Source organism: Mizuhopecten yessoensis, unplaced genomic scaffold (genome assembly GCF_002113885.1).
Source record: "Mizuhopecten yessoensis strain PY_sf001 unplaced genomic scaffold, ASM211388v2 scaffold8071, whole genome shotgun sequence".
NCBI lineage: Eukaryota > Metazoa > Mollusca > Bivalvia > Pectinida > Pectinidae > Mizuhopecten > Mizuhopecten yessoensis.
Genome location: NW_018407364.1, coordinates 1,333,386 through 1,357,346, shown reverse-complemented (window position 1 = coordinate 1,357,346; position 23,961 = coordinate 1,333,386). Strand labels below are relative to the sequence as shown.

Below are 23,961 nucleotides of genomic sequence, written 5' to 3'. Positions count from 1 at the left end.
ATGTTAGGACCAGAATCAGCCAATGTCAGACTGCCGTAACATACTTGTGTTAGGACCAGAATCAGCCAGTGTCAGACGGCAGTGACATACTTGTGTTAGGACCAAAATCAGCCAATGTCAGACTGCAGTAACATACTTGGGTTAGGACCAGAATCAGCCAATGTCAGTCTGCAGTAACATACTTGTGTTAGGACCAAAATCAGCCAATCTCAGACTGCAGTAACATACTTGTGTTAGGACCAGAATCAGCCAATGTCACACCGCAGTAACATACGTATGTTAGGACCAGAATCAGCCAATGTCAGACTGCAGTAACATACTTGCTAACCTTTTGAAATTTCCATGGAGGAGATTCTGCAAGCTCAAAATTAAAAGGTGTGTATATATACCCTCTAGGTATAAAAAAACCTCTTTAAAATGTCATCTTTTGAGTTGTTCTTTCAGAGGATGTCAAACATTTTTAGAATACAGAAATAGTTTGGCAAATCAAATTACTGGCTGCAAAACGCTTAATTTCATGGACCAAAATCGAGAGTCTCCCTCCAAAATAGGGAGACTTGACAAGTATGTAGTATTGTACACATCACATCTGACTGATAACACTTTTTTTTCTTTTCAGCCTTTCTGTTGCACTTGCATAACAGAAAATGGGTTTGTTGTTATCTACATACAAGACCTTAACCTTTTACCACTGTACACCATTATGGACTCATCCAAATCAATGCATGGTAGAGTCAACTATAGCTGCAAAGGGGTGAAAGGGTTAACTTCCTCTCAAACCTCAATGTCATTTTTTCATTCAAACGATATTTAGAAATATTCAGTTGGCCTTATATGTGTAAAACTTAAGAAACCTCCCTTAACCTAAATATCTAGATACAAATATTTGGAAGCTTACTCATTTGATTAATGTCATGTACAAAGTATGTATAGTGCTTTACCAATTTAAAAATAAAAGTGACACCAAATAGATCTGAAAGCTCAACATTTGTTAAAAGACACAAGACAAAAACTTTCAAAAGGAATGCACAGTAACAACAGTAAATACGATGTTAACTTAAACATATATGCAGGATTAAGAAAATCTATTACCTGTAACTGAGCGAGATCGGGTTATCTCAGTCCAGGGTTAACATTCTGTAACGAAATCCCAACTGAGGCGTAAATCAATGTTGGGATGTTACAGAATCTTAGCCCAAGACTGAGATAACCTGATATTGCTCAGTTTCAGGTTATTGATTTTTTTTTTCTCGCACCTTTTAGTTCGAAAAAAACTTTTCAATTTTGCTAAAAACTACAAGTATCCCGCCTTGGACCTCAAATGATAATGACCTCTTCACTACATTTAAATGCTTCCACGTATAAACGTAGTCCGTCCACACATTGATTACAACGTATTTCACAGTGTAGATTATATTTTATCTAGAACATCAAATATCTAACAACACCAAAACTATACATATATATTTTGACAAAACCGAATTAGTCAGCAAGATTTAGTATACCCCATATTTGTAAACAGAGTTTGCGCAAAAAAAAATAATCTCATCTTTCTAACGTGTGTGGTAAATATATCGTAAAAGGTTTTGATTTCATCACATTGCGGAATCAGTGTTTTCCAAATTTGTGACGTCACGTCATTGTTGAGCCATAGTGACGCCACGCTCATGTAAGATAGACTCAGCAAGCATGGTTATCTTACTATCTTACATGACCGGATATGAGAGAAAACACAGTTCCCTGAGGTTCATTGGAGAAATTCCACAATGGCCCTCGAATACCATCACAAGTCATTTGCTACAGGGATGGTATTCTACTTGTAGCCATTGCGAGGAATTCAGGACGGATATTATATTGTGTGTTTTCTGTGTCCTAATAGCAAGATGGGAAGCTGTAATGCACTCTCTGGCCTCTCTCTGGACAGCCATTCCATATTATAGCACATTTCCATAGTCGCCCAGATATCACTAACGCATGGCCATCTTTCAGACATCTGTCATCAGAAACACAGCAACTGACCAATGACAACTGTTGTTACAACACCAGATGTTGTAGAATATATGATTAAATGATTATGAACTTTTTACATAGTGAATATGTTGAGGACTGTTAAAGTATTAATATAAATATATTAGAGAAATGGGGCAAGGGTGGGTGGGTGGGAGTGGAGGTCAGGAAGGCACTATTAATTAATTCTATGGTGGAATGACCTCCTCGAGTCCAAAGCAATTGTTAACATTTCAATTATGTATCCCAGAGAAAAAAATAAGAACTTGTGAAGGGGGTACAAAAACTGCCTCCCTGTTCTGCCTTCACAAAACCTCTTTTCTGGAATACTGAATTTTTTCAGTAGAGAAAAATCATTTAATTAAGCACTTCACATTGGTCCACCCCACTTTTCTCTGCTCCTGTCCATACTTGTAAAATGAAGTATTATCACCTTGGTACCATATGGTCTATACCATAACCACTGTAATAAAATGTCTCCCATCACTGACTGGTACATAGATCTAGGAATATGTACCATCGAATGGCATTGCCACTATATAACCCTACCAAATTCAGTTGGCATTCATACAGGCTATGAATGCCATGGACTGATTGTTGATGTCATCATTAGTATGACGTCATAATTGTTTCATTGGATACTCCCCGGGCGATGGCTGTTCTATTCATTGAACAAGCATACACGATAAATATATTATTTGAACTAAATGCTGAATGATAATAAGTGTAATCCATTTTTTTATGAGATGAACAAATTCCGAAAATGGTAATATGAATTCCAAATTCTGTAATGGCAATATGAATTCCAACTGGACAAAGGCAAATCCAACTTGAAGCCCTAGCTCGCTTCATTGAATTTGCCTTTGTCCAGTTGGCATTCATATTGCCTATGAATGCAAACTGAAAGCAGTTCAATGCTTAAATGAACACAATGGGCATGAAGTACATTCAAGTATTGTATCAATATTCTTGGTAAAAGTGACATCAGTTGGGATTTTTCAAAGCATTACACATCAACTTCATTTTTTCTAGTCTGCTGTTAGACGAATCTAGACTGTTTTGTAAGGCCTTGAGAGGGGAGACCTTCTTCGTGTCAGGAGATTTCTTTACTGGAGTGGTCTGCGGAGACACTGTTTCATGTCCTTGGTGGTCAGTAAACTCTGTGTTACAATATGTAAGGCTAGCTCTAGTTTCTAATTGAGGCGACACAGTCAGTTCTGGCAAAGATTGCGGCGGGGAACCCTTGCTTAACATATTCTCTTTCTCTGAATGATAACCACCGTGTGCTGGGTTCTCCCTGTGGTCTGGTGGTCCTGCATAATACGATGTAGATCTCACTTCTTGATTTTTATATTTTTTCCTACGGTCCACATTGTATCTCTCCAGAACACCTGCAGGACGTATGGAAAAGCCCTCCAGTGAATCACACTCCGAGATATCTCCGTTCTTGTTAGCTAAGGATCGGATTAGCTTACCAGTCGTGGACTGGTTCACGTCACTACATGTAGCTGGGTTTAGTGCTGAACAGTTTGTTGTGTTTTCTGGTATTTTTGAGGACTCTGTCTCTGATTGACTGTCTGTATTTGTGGAGCTGTGACTACTGTATAATATCGGGCCTGGAGCTTTCCTCTTTTTTGGGGCTTCATCCGACGGCTGTTGCAGCTTGCCAGATTGTCCTGTTTCATCAGACTGGGCCGTTTTGTCCTCAAGGGAATTCATTCTCCTCAAGTTTTCAAACTTCTTCATGTACATAGTGCCTGAAACAATTAAAACTCAAAAGGTTTGACTCAAATTTAATATTCTATTATTAGTAAAAAAAAATGTTTTCAACAGAATATTTTGTTTTATTCATTTTTTTGTTCATTTTTTTTAAAGTGTATTTTTAAAGTTTTTCAACAGTACATTATACATAACACATTATATTTCAATCACACATTCTCAATTTTTACACAATTTGTTTTTGTTGGTTTTTACTTTTTTTAACATTCCGATATTTGTTAGATCAAATGAGATACCAATTCAGAAATACAATTATTTTCATTTACTTCCTATCTCTATACAAGTTTGAAACAAAACACTTTGAAAAATATTATAAGTTTATGATTATGTAGACATGCTGAAACCAGGATATCAAGTGTTATGTACCAGTGTACTGTTTTAGAAGAAGAAAGGAGTGAAAAGAGTAGTAAAAAGAGAGAGGAACGAGAAAAAAAAAAAGGATGAACATGGTATTATTGTTCAATTTTGTATCACTTTGTGTACATGGGACTAACCAGGTATTACCAGGAACTACATTGGTACTATACTATTATATTTAATTTACATTTCAGCTATATGGCCTGCAGTAATTTTTCCCTTTTGTCCATTCCTTTTTAAAATTAGCCAGATAATTTTATTTTATTCTGATTCATTAGAGATTTAACAATGTATTTGGTTGATCAACTAAAATTATATGCAACTACGTTATACCTGACCACAATATACACGGCAAATTTCTCATTGAAGTCAAGATGGCAATTGTTAATATCAACGACACTGACATGCCATAAAATTGATTGCTTAATGGCATCACAAACATTTCTTATGTCGGTGTCTAAAACACAAAATTGTTCCAACTTGTTTTATTGTTACAAACATCATTAAGCCTCCAGCAGAATGACCTAAACTTCTGCAAAAAAAGACAGAAAATATTCAAATATTACCGAAAAGTTATATTTTTTTTTATGGAAGTTTGAGAAACTTTAACAAAGCTGTCAATCCTTTCTCATTAAGAGAGAAACTTTAACATAGCTGTCAATTCTGTATCATTAAGAGAGAAACTTTAACATAGCTGGCAATCCTTTCTCATCAAGAGAGAAACTTTAACATAGATGTCAATCCTTTCTCATTAAGAGAGAAACATTAACATAGCTGTCAATACTTTCTCATCAAGAGAGAAACTTTAACATAGATGTCAATCCTTTCTCATTAAGAGAGAAACTTTAACATAGCTGTCAATCCTTTCTCATTAAGAGGGAAACTTAAACATAGCTGTCAATCCTGTATCATTAAGAGAGAAACTTTAACATAGCTGTCAATCCTTTCTCATTAAGAGAGAAACTTTAACAAAGCTGTCAATCCTTTCTCATTAAGAGAGAAACTTTGACATAGCTGTCAATCCTTTCTCATTAAGAGAGAAACTTTAACATAGCTGTCAATCCTTTCTCATTAAGAGAGAAACTTTAACATAGCTGTCAATCCTTTCTCATCAAGAGAGAAACTTTAACATAGCTGTCAATCCTTTCTCATCAAGAGAGAAACTTTAACATAGCTGTCAATCCTTTCTCATCAAGAGAGAAACTTTAACATAGCTGTCAATCCTTTCTCATCAAGAGAGAAACTTTAACATAGCTGTCAATCCTTTCTCATCAAGAGAGAAACTTTAACATAGCTGTCAATCCTTTCTCATCAAGAGAGAAACTTTAACATAGCTGTCAATCCTTTCTCATCAAGAGAGAAACTTTAACATAGCTGTCAATCCTTTCTCATCAAGAGAGAAACTTTAACATAGCTGTCAATCCTTTCTCATCAAGAGAGAAACTTTAACATAGCTGTCAATCCTTTCTCATCAAGAGAGAAACTTTAACATAGCTGTCAATCCTTTCTCATCAAGAGAGAAACTTTAACATAGCTGTCAATCCTTTCTCATCAAGAGAGAAACTTTAACATAGCTGTCAATCCTTTCTCATCAAGAGAGAAACTTTAACATAGCTGTCAATCCTTTCTCATCAAGAGAGAAACTTTAACATAGCTGTCAATCCTTTCTCATCAAGAGAGAAACTTTAACATAGCTGTCAATCCTTTCTCATCAAGAGAGAAACTTTAACATAGCTGTCAATCCTTTCTCATCAAGAGAGAAACTTTAACATAGCTGTCAATCCTTTCTCATCAAGAGAGAAACTTTAACATAGCTGTCAATCCTTTCTCATCAAGAGAGAAACTTTAACATAGCTGTCAATCCTTTCTCATCAAGAGAGAAACTTTAACATAGCTGTCAATCCTTTCTCATCAAGAGAGAAACTTTAACATAGCTGTCAATCCTTTCTCATCAAGAGAGAAACTTTAACATAGCTGTCAATCCTTTCTCATCAAGAGAGAAACTTTAACATAGCTGTCAATCCTTTCTCATCAAGAGAGAAACTTTAACATAGCTGTCAATCCTTTCTCATCAAGAGAGAAACTTTAACATAGCTGTCAATCCTTTCTCATCAAGAGAGAAACTTTAACATAGCTGTCAATCCTTTCTCATCAAGAGAGAAACTTTAACATAGCTGTCAATCCTTTCTCATCAAGAGAGAAACTTTAACATAGCTGTCAATCCTTTCTCATCAAGAGAGAAACTTTAACATAGCTGTCAATCCTTTCTCATCAAGAGAGAAACTTTAACATAGCTGTCAATCCTTTCTCATCAAGAGAGAAACTTTAACATAGCTGTCAATCCTTTCTCATCAAGAGAGAAACTTTAACATAGCTGTCAATCCTTTCTCATCAAGAGAGAAACTTTAACATAGCTGTCAATCCTTTCTCATCAAGAGGGAAACTTAAACAAAATTCACCAATCTCCCTCATTCAAGTCCAAACTCACACAAACTCAAAATCTACACCCTTTGGTCAAAGGGTCTCCTAGTTACTGCAGGTTGTGTGTAAGGATCATGACAGAGGTGTCCGAATCAAACGAATGCTTTTTTGGAGTTATTTTGATACATATAAAGGGAAAGATAAATTGAGCAAAGCAGTTGCAGGCATATTTTATGCACTTTCTCCCTCATTGGAAATGAGTAATGAGGGAGATATCTCTCATTGGGGGTTTCAGAGGTTGCGACTGGGCTCGGGCTCTTCTATTGACCAGGTTCCTCATTGGGTTAGAGCAACAGTATATATGACCAGGGTTTGAATCATATTTTTTTCCCCCATTTATTGCAGCTTTTACAAAATATCTCCCAATTTTGGCCTCTTCCTCTCAGTTTCCATTTGATTCTCTGGTCCCATGAAGCTTCATAGCACATGATGGGTGCCAGGTTTTAATGCTTTGAAATTACCAGGTAAATATTTTGAAAATTCAAGCTCAAATATTTCTATAATCATGTAAAGAAAACTGCAATATTTTGCTTTGCTAACCTCGGAATCTTGAGTTGCCTGGATTATCCTTGGAACCCATGTGCCAGAGAGAATCGCGGCTGTGAATAACATCTGGGTCAGCCAGGCCCTCACAGTTCTCGTTAAAACCGTTCGTGTCCTTCTGGGTACACCTCCAATAATTTCCATAATTGCGGGAAGTGATACGATCTAGATCTTTAAAGGCCGTGGGTAGGAGGTAACCGGACGACTGCAATAAAGATATGTACATTAAAACAGAGATAGGGAAGCCTTTCTCACAGTCAAAACTGGTTACAAGACACGGAAATTGAAAACGTTCGGTTGTGATCTACAAAACAATATCTTTGATTAAGATATTGAATCCAGATGCATTTTGCAGAGAAAAGTGGTAGTGTTCGGTTTTATATTCATTTCCTGATCTCACAAAGTCACCATTCTCTGGTTTCAAACATAAAGGTCACCATGAAGCTACAACGGGTTATATGGAAATATATATTACAGGCATCAAAAAAACTTTTGAAACTTTCTATTTTAACGGACAATCTATAATAATTTAGATCCAGAGATAAATATTTGTCATGTCTGAGAAAGAATATATATCATGTCTCTTTACGTTTCAGAATTATTTTTTAATTTTACCAGATTTACTACTGTGCAGAGGACACAATAGCCTATATATACATTTACATATAACAGAAGTACATGAAAACATTTCATGTATGATTGAGGGGGTTACATCTATAGTTGTACTCATCGATACATTCCAGAATTTCACAGACTACAAATACAGACCTGGTGTTTCTTTGCCTCCTCGTTATTGGCATCACGAGTGTGCGCGAGATAGACGTCGACCCCAGCAACAAACTCTGCCATCATTTTCTCCATAAGGATAAGTCGAAGGTCAAGTAGATGCATCACATTTTTACAGGCGGCCTCCAATAGAGGGCGCCCTGCTGGCCTTTCCATCCACACCTGCTGGTCTTCCTGGTGACAAAGTTTATGCATCATTCAGTCACAAAACATGTATCAGCCAGACTCCATTTTCTTAACCCTTTCATCCCTTGGTAACTTTAGTAGACTCTACTATAGCTTTATCTGGATGAGTCCATTGTGGTCCACAGTGGTGAAAGGGTTAAGAAGGTATGATTTTTGAAAAATTCTTGTCTTTAATCAATTAAGTGACGAACATTTGAAAGAAAGTAAACTGATTAATAAACAAGGGGGTCGTGCATATCACGACGCCTAGTACTATCTAAGAAATAGTGGTGGCAGACTTTCCTTGCAATATCCATGAAAAAATCAAGACTGCCACCATGGTGGTAATTTCATTTTTCCTTAATTTGGCTGGATTTGAAGTAGGCACAACTAGGAATAAGGGGATTCTGTATACTGTGTTTCATCAGTATTTCCTCATTACTACCTAAGAGCAGTAAACAAAATACACATGCAAAATTGGGCCACTTTGCTTTTTTAATCCATCTCAAATAAAGAAAGCACAAACATGTACCAAAGGGATTGTGTATACCAAAGTTCATCATGATGCATTTGGTAGTTTGGAAGGAACAGCGGAAACCGTGTGACTGACTAAAGGAACAGCGAAAACTGTGTGACTGACTAAAGGAACAGCGGAAACTGTGTGACTGACTAAAGGAACAGCGGAAACTGTGTGACTGACTAAAGACATCAATGGACCACAAACAGAAACTCATTTGAATAGCCCACCATCTAATGATGATTCATTTATACATCATTCAGTCACATAACATGCATAAATCTGGCTATGTTTTCTTCAGAAAGTATGACATTTGAACAAGAGGCCCATATGGCCTGTATTGCTAAAATTGATATTTGAGCAATCATATGGGCAAATGTTCTCAATAAAAGTAATTTTGCAAATATTTCCGTACATTGAGTCTCCTTGTGACTGACAGACACTGGACCACAAACAAAAACCCATTTCAACAGGTCACCATCTAATGTTCAAAATATCACTTCAAATATATTTTTTTTTTCAATTTACTGACAGATATTCCATTTCTTGCTGACTTTTTCACATCTAATCTCAAATAGAATTTATACATCTCTTCCCTTATTTCTAACCCATGGCCACAAGCTGTCAGATTTCTACCTTTTTGAGGGCTGCACGGACTTTCATAAGCTGTATCTGCTCCTGTGGCAGGTCAAGGTGGTCAAACAGGGAAGCCTGCAGACCCTCAACATACCGTGGCCAGTTTCCATGCCCTCGGAATGTACGGTACACGAACGCATTTGCCACCTACAAACAGAAACATACCATACAGAAATGGGTCAAGGTCACCGATTCGAAGAAACTGGAAAATCTTTCATCCCAGTGTGCCACAACTAGATATCATCAACATGAGCGTCTTGGTCATTTATTAGAGGTGGTTTAAAGATTTAAACAAATTTGACTCAGAGAGAAGGTCAAGGTGCTCTTTCAAATCAGACTTTCTTTAGTTCAAAACAACTGCAAAACAGGTTCTGTCAACTTATATTCACTTTTATTAGCCCCGATGGTAGGGCACAAGCAGAGGATCTTCATGTGGGAGGAAACAGGAGTACTTTGAGAAACCCCATATGGTCGGAGAAGGTGACCCCCATACCTTTGTATGTTTGATCGGGAAATAGAAACCCAGCCATCTTGGTGAAAGGCGTGTGCACTATCCACAGTGCCATCCGACTACCCAACCAAACCTAGTTACATACCTTTGTATCCAACATAAATACATACCTGTGTATCAAACATAACAAGAGGCCCAATGGGCCTGCATCACTTACCTGGTATTAATCTCACACTTGTAATCTTAAAAGTGGACTAAAATACAGCTACAGGCAGAATATCAGTGCGACCTTGAATGTCAAACAATGACATTAGATTGAAAGTGGGTCAAGGTCATTCATTTGAACAAATTTGGTAGCCCTGATTGCTACAGGCCAAATATCAGTACCCTGGGCCTTTTGGTTATTGAGAAGAAGTTGTTTGAAGATTTTAAAGACATTTGACACCTGTGACCTTAAAGTTGGTCAAGGTCATTCATTTGAAAAACTTGGTAGCCCTTCATACCAGCATGCTACTGGCCAAATATCATAACCCTGTGCATTTTGGTTATTCAGAAGAAGTTGCTTAAAGGTTTGAAACATATTTGACCCATGTGACCTTGAAAATAGATGAAGGTCATTTATTTGAAATAACTTGGTAGCCCTTCATCCCAGCATGCTACTGGCCAAATATCATCATCTTAGGCCTCTTGGTTATTCAGAAGAAGTTGTTGAAAGGTTTTGAACATATTTGACCCCTGTGACCTTGAATATAAATCAAGGTCATGTATTTGAACAAACTTGGTAGCCCTTCATCCCAGCATGTTACTGGCCAAATATCATCACCCTGGGCCTATCGGTTATTCAAAAGAAGTTGTTGAAAGGTTTTAAACATATTTGACCCCTGTGACCTTGAATGCAAACCAAGGTCATTTATTTGAACAAACTTGGTAGCCCTTTATCCCAGCATGTTACTGGCCAAATTTAGACACCCTACACCTCTTGGTTATTCAAAAGAAGTTGTTTAAAGTTTTTAAACATATTTGAACCCTGTGACCTTGAATAAAAATCAAGGTCATTTATTTAAACAAACTTGGTAACCCTTCATCCCAGCATGTTACTGGCCAAATTTAAGCACCCTAGGCCTATTGGTTATTCAGAAGAAGTTGTTTAAAGGTTTTAAACATATTTGACCCCTGTGACCTAGAATATAAGTCAAGGTCATGTATTTGAACAAACTTGGAAGCCCTTCATCCCGGAATGTTACAGGCCAAATATCATCACCCTAGGCCTCTTGGTTATTCAGAAGAAGTTGTTGAAAGGTTTTAAACATATATGACCCATGTGACCTTGAATATAAATTAAGGTCATTTATTTGAACAAAATTGGTAGCCCTTCATCCCAGCATGTTACTGGCCAAATATCATCACCCTATGCCTCTTGGTTATTCAAAAGAAGTTGTTTAAAGAATTCAACATATTTGACCCCTGTGACCTTGAAAATTGATGAAGGTCATTTATTTGAACGAACTTGGTGCCCTTCATCCCAACATGATTCTGGCCAAATATCATCACCCTAGGCCTATCGGTTATTCAGAAGAAGTTGTTGAAAGGTTTTAAACATATTTGACCCATGTGACCTTGAATATAAGTCAAGGTCATTTATTTGAACAACCTTGGTAGCCCTTCATCCCAGCATGCTTCTGGCCAAATATCATCACCCTAGGCCTTTTGGTTACTGAGAAGAAGCTGTTTAAAGTAAAATGTTGACGACGGACAGACGACGGACGACAGAAGACGGACGGCACACCATGCAAAAGCTCACTTGGCCCTTCGGCCCAGGTAAGCTAAAAACCTACCTGTGTATCAAACATAATTACATACATGTGTACCAAACATAAATACATACCTGTGTATCAAACATAAATACATTTCTGTGTATCAAACATAAATACATACCTGTGTATCAAACATAAAAACATACCTGTGTATCAAACATAAAAACATACCTGTGTATCAAACATTAATACATACCTGTGTATCAAACATAATTACATACCTGTGCATCAAACATAAATACATACCTGTGTATCAAACATGTTACGAAGATTAACTCCAAACTGGTGGTGTAGGAGATCCGACGCCAATCGACAATCGTGCATCACCTGTGAAATCAGAACAGTTCATACTTTGATACACTGAATAAATGACTAGAACTACTGCTAGAATGGCAGATGTGTACCCCCTATCTGCACTAAGAACTAAAGACAAAATTAGGTCTTCCAGGGCTGCTTTCATTTTTTTGCGATAAAGGTGGGACCGCTTGGACCAGAATTGTTTGTTTATGAAATGAGGTTGGACCTAGAAATTTGATGCTGCTTTCAGGCGAGCCTTGACAAAGCCCTGCAAGGCCTGCATATACATCTGCAGGTCTGCCAGGATTAAAACCGTAAAAATGCTACATTTGAAAACAGAAGGACGCATAAACAAACAGGTCTGACAATATTTTTAAAACAAAAGGGCAAAACTCGAAAACTGGGGAGGTAACTGCAACCTATACATTGTTTACATTATCTCAATGCTAGTGTTACATGAACCACATATCATTCAAACTCATGAAGTTAACTTTGGGAGGAGTAGTGTGAAAGAAATTTAAACAAAGGTCATAACCCAATAATAAGGGGAGGTAACACCAGTTTACATACTTAATTGACATTTCTAACATTTCTCGATATAAGGGTTTTGTGTACCTTGTGTTATTCAAATTGGAGAAGTACTTTCGGAGGAGTGGTATGTTCATTTTCTCTTTACATAAAGGGGCATAACTCCCACAAATATTAGCTGATTCAAAATATCAATCGCAGGTGCACAACTTCAAAGTGCGTTGTTTATGTCAGTGATGTTTCATGTAATTCGGCTACAAAATGTCAATTGTGTCTACAGACAGACAGACGGACAGGTGGACAGACTGACAACTGGATTACATACATGTATCTTCGTTGCGCGGGGATATAAATATTCTGTAGTCATTTCTTGGTAAAACCTAAAATTCGTTCAATTTCCAGAGATCATCACCAGCCATACTTCCTTTTTTCAATTGTGTTTGTAACACATGATGAAACTTCATCTCAATCTTTCATTATGCTTATCAACTTTACTCAAGCTAATATCAGTGACCTTGATCAAGGGAACTAACTCCTACTGTGTTTTACAGGAAAATCTAGAATACCAGCATTTTTGATACTATGGCATCTCTAACATGCAGTTAAATTTCCCGCTTACGACTCACAACACAACATTACCTTCAGAACACTACCATCTTCTAACAGGTCCTTCAAGCCTTCCTCGAAGCACTCCTTTCCCATACTCAGTACATCAAACAGAAAGACACGTTGGCGTATGACGATATTTAGCCAACAGAGGGTTCCTGATCTTCCAATACACACGCCCTCCAATGCAACTCCTATTATCTTCTGCGTGTAAATCTCTCTCAACTGTAGGAAGACAGGGAGATAGGGTTTAACATTACATCAACACTGTCCACATTGACTTGAGTCAAGACCATAACAAGATGATTTTTCCCAAAGAATTTTTGCATTCAAAGTGTATCCAAATGCAGCAAAAAGAACTAAATGGAACAGTTTTAACTATGTCTAGAAACATTTAATAGCCGTCAAAAAGCTTAGATGGAGGAGGGCAGAATGAAATTGGTACAATTCAAATAAATCCGGGAAGGTTTCATATCTAGGAGTAATTATTTTTGGTAAGGTTCAGGTTTTTTATATATATATATTGGTCAGGCTAGCAGTAAGTAATAACGATTTACTACATTTCACATCAGTGAAATATCAGAAATTATCAGTGTGACAAAAACTTGTATCTTCACTGCAGTAAAAATATAAGATATGATATAACTTCGAATGTGATAATATAAGGCCCAGTATCAAATTGTATTGACCAATCAGAATGGTGTTGTCTATAAACTGCAATTAAAGTCACATATTTTCTGTTCCTGCTACAGATGAACTGACACATTCATTTATCACATTATTGTACGCAAATCTCATACAATTATAGCAGTGAATGGTAGATTTGTGCTAAATAGCTTATTCAAAATAGCATCCAGACTTGTCATCAAGCTTGATGCCATTACAAAATTGTGCTAAAGATTACGCTACTTAATCCTGCACTTTGCCGAGGCAGTAATGTTTCTTATTATTATTTCTGTTTTACACGTTAAAATCTCTTAAAAAGAAAAAATATTTTTCATCCATGCTTTTGCACCTGTGAACAATATTGATATCGTGCCATACTTATATATACAAATATATAGTGTTTCAACGGTAAAGCACTAAATATCCTCACTTTTGCCAGTAATTATAAGGTATTTAATTCTATCAACTTGGTAAAACTGATATCTTTCACGCCATGCAAGAGATATCAAGAGCGATATTTTCACAGTGTGACGTCGAAGTATTTCACTCATGTGGCAGAGTGACAAGGATCTGGGTATATTGAAAATGTGTGAACATACCATATGATATAATATCAAAGTTTTACTTTATACGTAAACAATGTACATATTAAATGTGTCTCAACGTTTCTAGACCAACTGGTCCCTCTTGTCATGACAACAGGGACTAGTCGGTCTTGAAACGTTGTGACACATTTGTTGCGACACATTTAATATGCACATTGTTTGTGTATGAAGTAAAACTTTGATATTACATATTTCCAAACTGATGAATCTTATTGAAGTGTGAACATACCACTTTATCAAACTTCCTGCCAACCTTACTGATGACCACAAACAAATCGTCTGAATTTCTATCATCCTGGTCACTGGAATCATTGTCGGAGCTCTTGGATTCTGAAAACATTTTAATATGACATTAAAATATGTCGGGCTTCCCCACCCTAGACTCCAGATTTTGTTTATGGGTACCACCCATAAAGTTTGATCAATGATTTTCTTACAAACAACCTTGGGAAGAAGTGTTTAGTTTCGGAGTTCTGGGGTAGGGGTAGTTTTTTTCTGGAATAGCTCTTTTTCTGTGTTTATTTCATTTATTTTGTACTCAAAAGTTAATAAGTTTTGCTCATGTTCTGATAATTGAGAGGTTTTGAAATAACTGTTCTTTGTTTATATTAGAAAATATCATTATTCAGATTTTAGATGAAAAGGAAAGGAACAGAGCAGGCAGACATTGTTAACCTAGATAAATAAAAGCACAATTATAAATGGAGTTGTTTCCCTTTGACTGCAAGGAGTAAATACTGCTCCCCAAGGGCCATGTCCTGATCGGAAAATGCAGAGGGTAAGAAAACACCTATAATGATAATGTATGGAGACGGTTGCGTCAGACATAAAGTAATTTTTAGTTCTCACCAGATTGGGGTTAACCGAAACCCTGTAACCTTTTAGGTACATTTGAATACAAATATATAGACATTTATTGACATTTTGATGAAAACCATGTTTAAATTTGTGCACAGATGTAAAAAAAAAAAATGAGAGTTTGAAAAAGCAAATAAATGGATAAGAAGAGTTTTCTTCTCTTTGTGTACTGTTAAGTGTAACTGCCTATTTATCTACTTGCTATATCATTTATGGTGATTCTATATCAGTTACTGCTAAAGCCTGTGCTTGAAAATGATTCTGTTATTTATTTGACAATGAGTCGTAAATATTTTAAATTTACTTTTATTTTTGAGTTTGATGATCCATAAGAAAACTGTAAAATTCTAACAGAATGCATACCCAACTTCACCGTTTGCTCCGAATCTGATTTTAGATCTTCTTTTGACGATATCCTCTTCAGTTGCTTATCTTTGGAGTCAAACGACCGCAGTCTGTCCAAGTGGACAGGGGTGTACTTGGAGAACATCATACGAGGACCAGACTCCCTTAAAATGACGAATAATATTAATAGCATATTTCGCTTTTACAAAGGGGTATTTATTCTGTATAAAGTACATTTTATAAAAGAAATGCATGATATTAATCGGAATGTGACTTTAACAGAAAACATATATTTCTGACGTATTCCAGCTGTTAAAACTCGAAAGTGACCACCATTGATTCAATGGGATTTCTGATTTTTCGGCAGATGATACCAAGGTATGATGTCCAAATTACATGAAACACAAGCCATACAGAAAGACAAAATTTGTACAAATCAGATATGAGAAGGAAACATCAAAACAGAAATTATTTCACTGTATGAAGGGAATTTTTCACTCAGTCAAACATTTGCCCCTCGCCAGAATGATCCATATTCGCCCAGCGTTAATTTCATCCTTCATATTTAATTACTGTGCATATCATGTTGTTTACTGATGTTAGCTGTAATGATACATTCCCCTTTTAGATCATGGTTTGGCGAGAAAGGCGAAAAATTAAACTACAGTGAAAAATGTTCCAGTATACAGTCATTACCTCATAGATGCTGATAGATGAACTTCAGAATGAAAATAACTTAAAAATTTTCTTTACAAATGATTAAATACTAAAACTGATACCTTCTGTCGGTAACCATGAAGTCTTTCTTCTCCTCCTTCTTTGACTTTATTTGCTCTTCCAGAACATCAACTGTATTAACAAATACCACAGCATTAAATCTATCAGTAGAACGGAGCGGCAAATACCACAGCATTAAATCTATCAGTAGAACGGAGCGGATAATATGCCAGAAATTACTGTAATCATTGCTGTGATCACCATATTTTAGTATGTCGGCATATATATAGGTAATAAAATGTTAAAATAGACGGAAATGAGTATGTATGCTATTGTGGTTAAATATCATCGTGAGAATGTATGTACTCTATGACAAATGTGGACATAACAGATATAGGTTTATGTATGTATGTGCCTGTATACAAATGAGTGAACGTTTTGTTGTTTATTGTACATGTACATTGCATTGATGAAAAATCTGAATAAAAAGATAAAAAAAAAAAAAAAAAAAAAATTTTAGTATGTCAAATATCTTACATCTTATATGGCAGCTATCAAAATCTATCTATGTCCAAACTCCTAAATTCTCTAATCCTTTTTTATCGACATGTTCACAAATTTGTTTATTCTTGTTGACGTGTACATTTGGACAATGAATACCAATATTGTTTTTAAAAATTGAAATGTGTCATTTTTGGTGAATTCAGGTAAATTTTGCAGCAGTTTGGGCATCGGCAATATTGGGAACAGTCCTCCTCAAGTAAAAAAAAAATCATACAACATGAACTATAAATTAATTGGGGCTGGGGCTGGAACTGGTAACCGAGTACCTGGTTGCGGTTCGGTTATGAGTACTATCCGGTTAGCAAATCTGCGTACCTACCAGAAAACCGTCCTAGTCAGAAAAGTCGCTCTTGACTGCCGTTTGACAGACCTAGAAAACGCTTGTGATCAGATCCTTGTAAACTTGCCTGCAGTGTTTCGACCGGAAGTGATGCGCAGAAGTAAGTGTACATAGCGTTGACAACACATGAGTGTAAAGCGAAACTACGAAAATTTCCCTGTCAGCGGTTAGCGAAATGTAACCAATTCATTACGATTTTGAGAATTTGCAACGTTTTACAACTGTATTCACAAGGCATAAGTATTGAGTTATCTTTGTTATTGCATTTCATGTATTAAGTAATCTTATTATATTTTTCATCAAAATTAAGAGCCATTGGTATGATTGGTGGCCATATTTCATTGCACAAATAAACATGGTTACCCGGTTTCAGTTTGGATAAGTACTAGGAGTGTAACAATGCATCGAAATATCGATAGATTGCAATAAATCCTTCCCAATATCAATGCATCGATTGTATATTAAAATTCAATATTTATTGCCGATTGTTCCGTCAGATATCGATTGTTTCAATAGTTATTAATAGCATCTTCTCGGAGCCTCAAACATGTAAATATCCCGGTCGGGGAATTCCCCGAAATGGTCCGAGTCATCACCACGTTTGTTTCGTATCGCTAGTCGCTACACAGATTAAGGGGAGGTCACTCTCATTTAAAAGAAAGGAACATGGCGTCTGCTATCACGATTGTCAAGAATGCACAAGGAAAAGCTGCGGTGGGGAAACACTTTGGATTTGTCAAAGAGAATGATATTGTAGATAAGAAGAGAGTTGCATGCCGCCTTTGTGAAACAATTCTGAAATACTGTTCTAACACGACGAACCTGAACGACCATATTCGTCGGAAGCACCCGTCCCTGAATCAGGATCTTCTGCAAGTTCCGGCAGCTCAGGGGAAATTGTTAACCACTCCAAGTTCGACGGCACCAACTCTAGGCCTTGCGACAATGTTTGTGACTAAAATCTCTCCAACATCTCCGAGAGGAAAAGCAATTACTGGGGTGATATCCCGATTTATTGTGCAGGATTTACGGCCGTTTAGCATTGTCGAACACGCTTGGTTTAAGAACTTTTTAGAGAAGCCCTAGATAGCATTAATTGACATTTGAAATTCGTGATTTAAAACATAGTTAACATACACTACGGCTTAATGTTTTCTACCCAATAATATTGCAATACTATCGCAATAAAATGTGCAATAATAATAATATTGCAATAGTTTTTCCGCGATAGCAATAATATTGCAATTGTGAAATTGGCCGCAATAGTCACCCCTAATAAGTACATTTGTATACACGGTTATCAGACTGGCATTTTTTCTAATCGTTGTAGCCCTAAAAATAATGCAGTCCAGACTAAAGCTTCTAGTGGGTCAATTTGTGAGAGAAAAAATCTGTTTCATATTGCACTTAAGTCATTTTCAGTGCTTTTTTCTTGAAGAATTTAAACCTAAACCAATTGGAAGTAAATATTTATATGAAAGAGGAGATAACTCTGTTTCCCTTACAGATTTTGTTCTCTCTTTCCCTATTTAGTACTTAAGTCATAATTTGTTCTGTCCAAGGCAACTAACCTGACACTAAATCATCCCTGAAGAAATGTTTGAGACCCTGGAACTTCTTTCCTGTTGATGGAATGGTCACTGAAACAAAAATCACAAACCACAATCGTTAAAATTACAACAATTATATACATATTATTACATTGTAAAACTGGAGTGCCCAGAGATAGAAAAAAAAATGCTATGACCTGCAACTAGTACCTGGTGACTGACCCACACAGGCCTCAAACCCAGGACTCAGTGGTGGAGGGCTAGTGAATGTGGATGGTCAGATGCTTTAACCACTCAACCACTGAGTAACATTTTATAGGAGTTCCCATTTCTATTATACCTGTATATGTAATTCTTAACAAACAGAAACATTTTCAATATGTATACAGTATAGTACTCAGTATCACTATGACTATTAATGAACATAGGCAATGCCTATTTGATTTTGAATAAGTAAAGAGCCTTTGAGGGAAAAAACATAGTATTGTAGTAGGACGAGGAATAGTGATAAAGAAAGTGCCCAATGCTCTACCGCTTAGCTAAAGGGAAATTCCCTAAAGCTGATGCTTGTATGGCAACCTAAGCAATGCACATCTTTTACACTATTCCCTCCTTTTTTCTAACACCAACCCAGGTTCTTTGACTCCCCGCCAATGGTTCTCCTACCCTGAACAGGGAGAGTCAACAGCATCAATTTGTAGTAGGATGAGGAAAAGTGATAAAGAAAGTGCCGTCATTGGGGCTTGAACCCGCGACCCTTGGCTCTCCAGACCCATGATTTACCGCTGAGCTAAAGGGAAATTTCCTACAGCTGAGACTTGTAAGGCAACCTTAGCAATGCACATCTTTTACAGTATTATCAAGTTATCATACTCAAAGTTAAATAATATGTTTTTATATAAATGCTGTACTGTTTTTCGTGTTGTATTATCCTTTTTTTTCAATTATTTAAATGCCTGAATATCTGTCAATAATAATAAACCTCTGATATAAGAAAAACTATCTAGTCTAATATGATTAAATCTATTTAAGCATATTAGGCCTGTAGCGGTCTTTAGTACAATATTATTATCATTAATTGACAGAATTTCATACATCTGTGGTATAACACACTTATTTGACTGACTATTCTGCTAAAACCACGAAAATAGATTAATTTTCTATCTAAGTCCGTGGCTAAAACTGACCATAATCGCAGGCCTATACTATAGGCTATTATTGAGTGGCGCGCCTAATGTGAAATGCAATCGAAATGGAAAAGTATTCGTTGATTTCTACAAATCTTCAAATGGCGTGAAAAAAACGGTGGCTTTAAACCGGACCATACCTTTCTCAAGAGTAAGCTTGCCAACTGATTGGTCCATTGAATGCACGAACCCTTCATAATCTGTGCCATTCTCTAGCAGAATCTTAACTCGTCGTCCAGTGAACTCCGCCATACTGCTACCGTGTGCTTCCGTCAAGGGAGATCACTCTTATTTCTTCTAAAGAGAAAGTGAAAGTTGGCATATATATCAATACAGTAACAAATTGGGAATTCGAGAATGGTGGAATATGATGTTTTTTCTCTCTCTCGAAAAGTACTAATATACTGACTTATTCAAATCTCATAGAGTACTTCTAAGTTAGCAAGTAGTGAATTACACAATATCTAAAGTATTATTTTGTGCTCTATAGATTCCCAAAATTAAAAAAGTGAAAGGTCATATTTTCTTTGAACGGTCGGATTTAATATTCCCTTGTTAACGAAAGTTGAACTTTACATTATCTTCTTTAGGTGAGTTCTATTACCTGTATTTTACACTTACTTGCGCGATAAAATGATACAACCAATTGCATTTCACAGGAGAATGGAAAAGGTTCAAGGTTTCATTTTTTTTTTAGAAGAGATACATGTATATAACAGAAATGTCACTTTTCATTTTTCGTCACATGATGATAAAACATCGTTTATAATAAAATACTAACAGTTTGTGTACGAGATTCTATGAATCTTTGTGATACTGAATTTTTCATGCGGAATTTTGTTTATTTCGTCGCCATGATGTGGTTTTTTTCTTTACTTTTTCTTTTTTCTTTCAATAATCTAATACAATACATAAAATTAAAAAAATGTATTATTTCCATTTTTCAAAAGTTACACTCTGTATCCATAGTAACACTTGATCACCAGTCACACAATATTATCACTCTTAATTACTTCAATGGTAACACTTCATTACCATAGTAACACTATGACCACACTTAACTTTGTCCGCACATATGACAGCCATACAACATATGAGCACCACTCAAGCATCGGTGAGTTTCAGCAGTCATTGGCCCAGGTTGTAGAGGATGAGTTGATTGGTAAGGTTAGGGACTCTGGTGTGTTTAACGTTATGCTAGATGAGTCTACAGATGTTTCAGTTCAGCAGAACATGGTAGTGTATGTTAGGTTGTTAGAGAAGGCGATAGGTACAAACTGTAGGTTAGAGCCATCAACCCATTTTCTAGGAATTAGGCAGTTGGCTACTGCAACATCTGATAGCATTCGGTCAGAGTTGGTTCAGTTGCTAGAAGACAAGGGTTTATATGATAATAGGTTGGTAGGAGTTGCTACTGATGGGGCTGCTGTGGTGGTAGGGTGTAGGAAGGGAGTTGTTCGTCAGCTGAAGGAGTTGTGTCCAGGTCTGATAGGGATTCATTGCATAGCTCATAGGTTAGCGTTGGCTAGTGGTTCAGCAGCTGATGGCATTAGGTATTTGGTTAAGTTCTAGGAGGTCCTGAACAGCATGTTCAAATATTTTGAGTTATCCCCAAAGAATATGGCTAGGCTAGAAGCTGTTAAGTCTGTGGTAGAGGGCATGAGGTGTCCTAGGCTTAAACAGGTGTTTCACACTAGGTGGTTGAGTTTCCAGGGTAGTGTTCAGTCAGTTGTAGACAACTTTCCAGGTCTTGTTAATGTCTTTCTTGAGGACAATTCAGCTAAGGCTCTATCCATGCACAAGCCCATCACTACATGTGCTGAAGCACCTTTCTCTCCTTTGTAAGGCATAGCAGAGGTCTTCCATTGATTTCACTGAGGTGAACCCCCTCTTTCATTCTACTGTTGAGGTCCTTCAGGAGATTAGGGATAGGAAGTCTGGTGAAAATTTGGTCAGGTTTCTCAAGGTAGTGCCCGCTGATCCAGTTGTAGATGATGCAGGGTTATTCACATTTGAGTTTAGGGGTCAAACTATCAGGGACAGTATTGCTCAGAAGCCAGAGTCATTCAGTTTTTGTGAGTCATTTGTGGATAGAGTTGTTAGCAATATTAGGGATAGGTTCACGGAGGAGGGGGATGCTTCTGCATTGTCTGCTGTTAGCAGGTTGTTTGACCCACCTCTGTGTTTGTCAGGAGTGTCTGAGGAGGTTTTAGATGACGTCTAGGGTCAGAGATAGAGTGTAGGCAGGAGGTGACAGGGTTTAGGGCATATGCCAAGGTTCAGGTCGAACAGTCAGAGTTTTCAGAGTATAGGAGATGTAGCTCAGTTGGCCATTAAGTGTAGGGATAGTTTTCCCCTGGTAGCCATGACTGCTGAACGACTGCTGGTTATAGGATTCAGTCGGCAGAACCTGATAAAGACTGACATTAGGAACAGCCTAGGTCCCCGCAGTCGGGTGAATCTGATGAGGATTGCTATCCATGATGGTGATATTGACTTTGAAGCTGCATTGAAGAAGTGGGCTGCGATCAAGCAGCGGCGCATCCTGATGCCAAGGTACTGAGAGACATCTTGTGAACTCTTGGAAGCGATGAACTTTGAACAGAAGTTTGGGATTACACACTGATATCCATGGACATCGTGATACCTGGTGATACAACATTGATGTGGCGCATTTCAAAATTTATTGAATACTTAATCTATGACCTATATATACTTTGACATATTTCTATTTCAGTGTAGGTACAATCATCATTTATTGATAAGTAATAGTAGCTAGATTATGTGCTTCAAAATAGTTGCTAATAGAAAAAAATAGCGTTCTAATTTTATTGAAAATAATAGTAGCTATAGGTAATGGGGACTTTCTGTTAGTCTCTTCTAGTATTTGAAGTATGATAGAAATTTGAATATTTTAAACTTTATCATATATATGTGTATTTGTTATATTGATGTATGATTGTTGTAACAATGAATAAATTATGTAATGATATAATAAGCAGTATTTGTGTTTCTTTTTACCATGAGTTCAAGTATTACAATAAAAAAGGAAGGAAGGGGAGTCGTGAGCCCCCGCAGTCACGAGCGTTCACGCGCTGATGGTGCACACATTTAAATTGGCGAAACTGAATTTAGACCGAGAGCTAGCCGCGACTGTTTACACTCTGTCAACATATCAATTACTCTTTGCCATGACAGTAATTGTGATGATTTTTATATATTATAACTATATATTATATAAGAGTTAACTCCCCTTACCCCTGTCAAAACTGTAACAATGCGTTTGAAAATGGGTTTTTTTCGGACTACATCTTTGATAAATCATTTCTGAAAAGAAAACATACCTTGTTGTACTTTTGTAAGAAATAATAAAATTTAAATATACAAAATATATTCAAAAACAGTGTTCCAAGTGTAAAAATTCAGCGGGCTAGAGTGGGATTCGAATCATGAACTTCAAATTGTACTACTTTGTCAGCCCAACTGTGCTACCGTTAGATGTTATTTCAACTAAGTCATCGTGTTTTTAATAATAGGAATCTCTTTTATAGAAAGGTGGAATGGCTTAAAACAAATATGCTTAAAAATGGAAATGTAACTAAGTTTGACCTCTTCTGGTGTTTTAAACAATAAGAAATCAACCGTCTTTACCATCAATTCACATCTATTTAAAACAGGGTTTATTAGAATATTTTCAAAACGGATATGGAAACAATGCTATATATACCATATGCGAAGAAGAAGAAGAAGAAGAAGAAGAAGAAGAAGAAGACGTTTTTATTTTGCCCCTGCAGAATTGAGAATTTTCTTTTGTGCTCTCCTCTTGGGGACACAAAAACAACCAAAATAAATCTGCATCGCCCATTTGCAACATTTGGTATCTAACTAATTTCTCCCTACTTCCTATAACAACCGTTCTGTTTCGAAACGCATTCCATAATTGGTAATACCTCAACCATGGCCTTAGTTTTGAACGTTCGACAGTGGGAAAATTCAAACCATTTTGGTCATTGAGCCTAATAAATCTTACTAATTCCGTCCAATGTCAGAGATCATGCTCCGTATTGGCCGGATCCTCTTACGGGATTATACCGCAGTTTAAAAGTGAAATTCTGTGGTTTTCTTTAATGCAAACTGTCATATAAAGCATTAAAAGTACAAA

General features: G+C 36.7%; 1 protein-coding gene across 1 annotated transcript; it reads right to left on the bottom strand.

Moving 5' to 3' along the window:
- Window positions 1–2,875: 2,875 nt before the first annotated feature.
- LOC110454875 (piRNA biogenesis protein EXD1-like) lies at window positions 2,876–20,057 on the bottom strand. Its single transcript, XM_021504629.1, has 11 exons — window positions 19,940–20,057; window positions 18,634–18,702; window positions 16,221–16,290; window positions 15,460–15,605; window positions 14,468–14,568; window positions 13,001–13,192; window positions 11,783–11,863; window positions 9,272–9,418; window positions 7,936–8,127; window positions 7,165–7,372; window positions 2,876–3,764 (listed from the first exon to the last, which is right to left on the bottom strand). The coding sequence occupies exons 1-11, from the start codon at window positions 20,049–20,051 to the stop codon at window positions 2,992–2,994; spliced, it is 2,091 nt and encodes a 696-aa protein (XP_021360304.1). The 5' UTR covers window positions 20,052–20,057; the 3' UTR covers window positions 2,876–2,991.
- Between the last annotated feature and the right edge of the window lie 3,904 nt (window positions 20,058–23,961).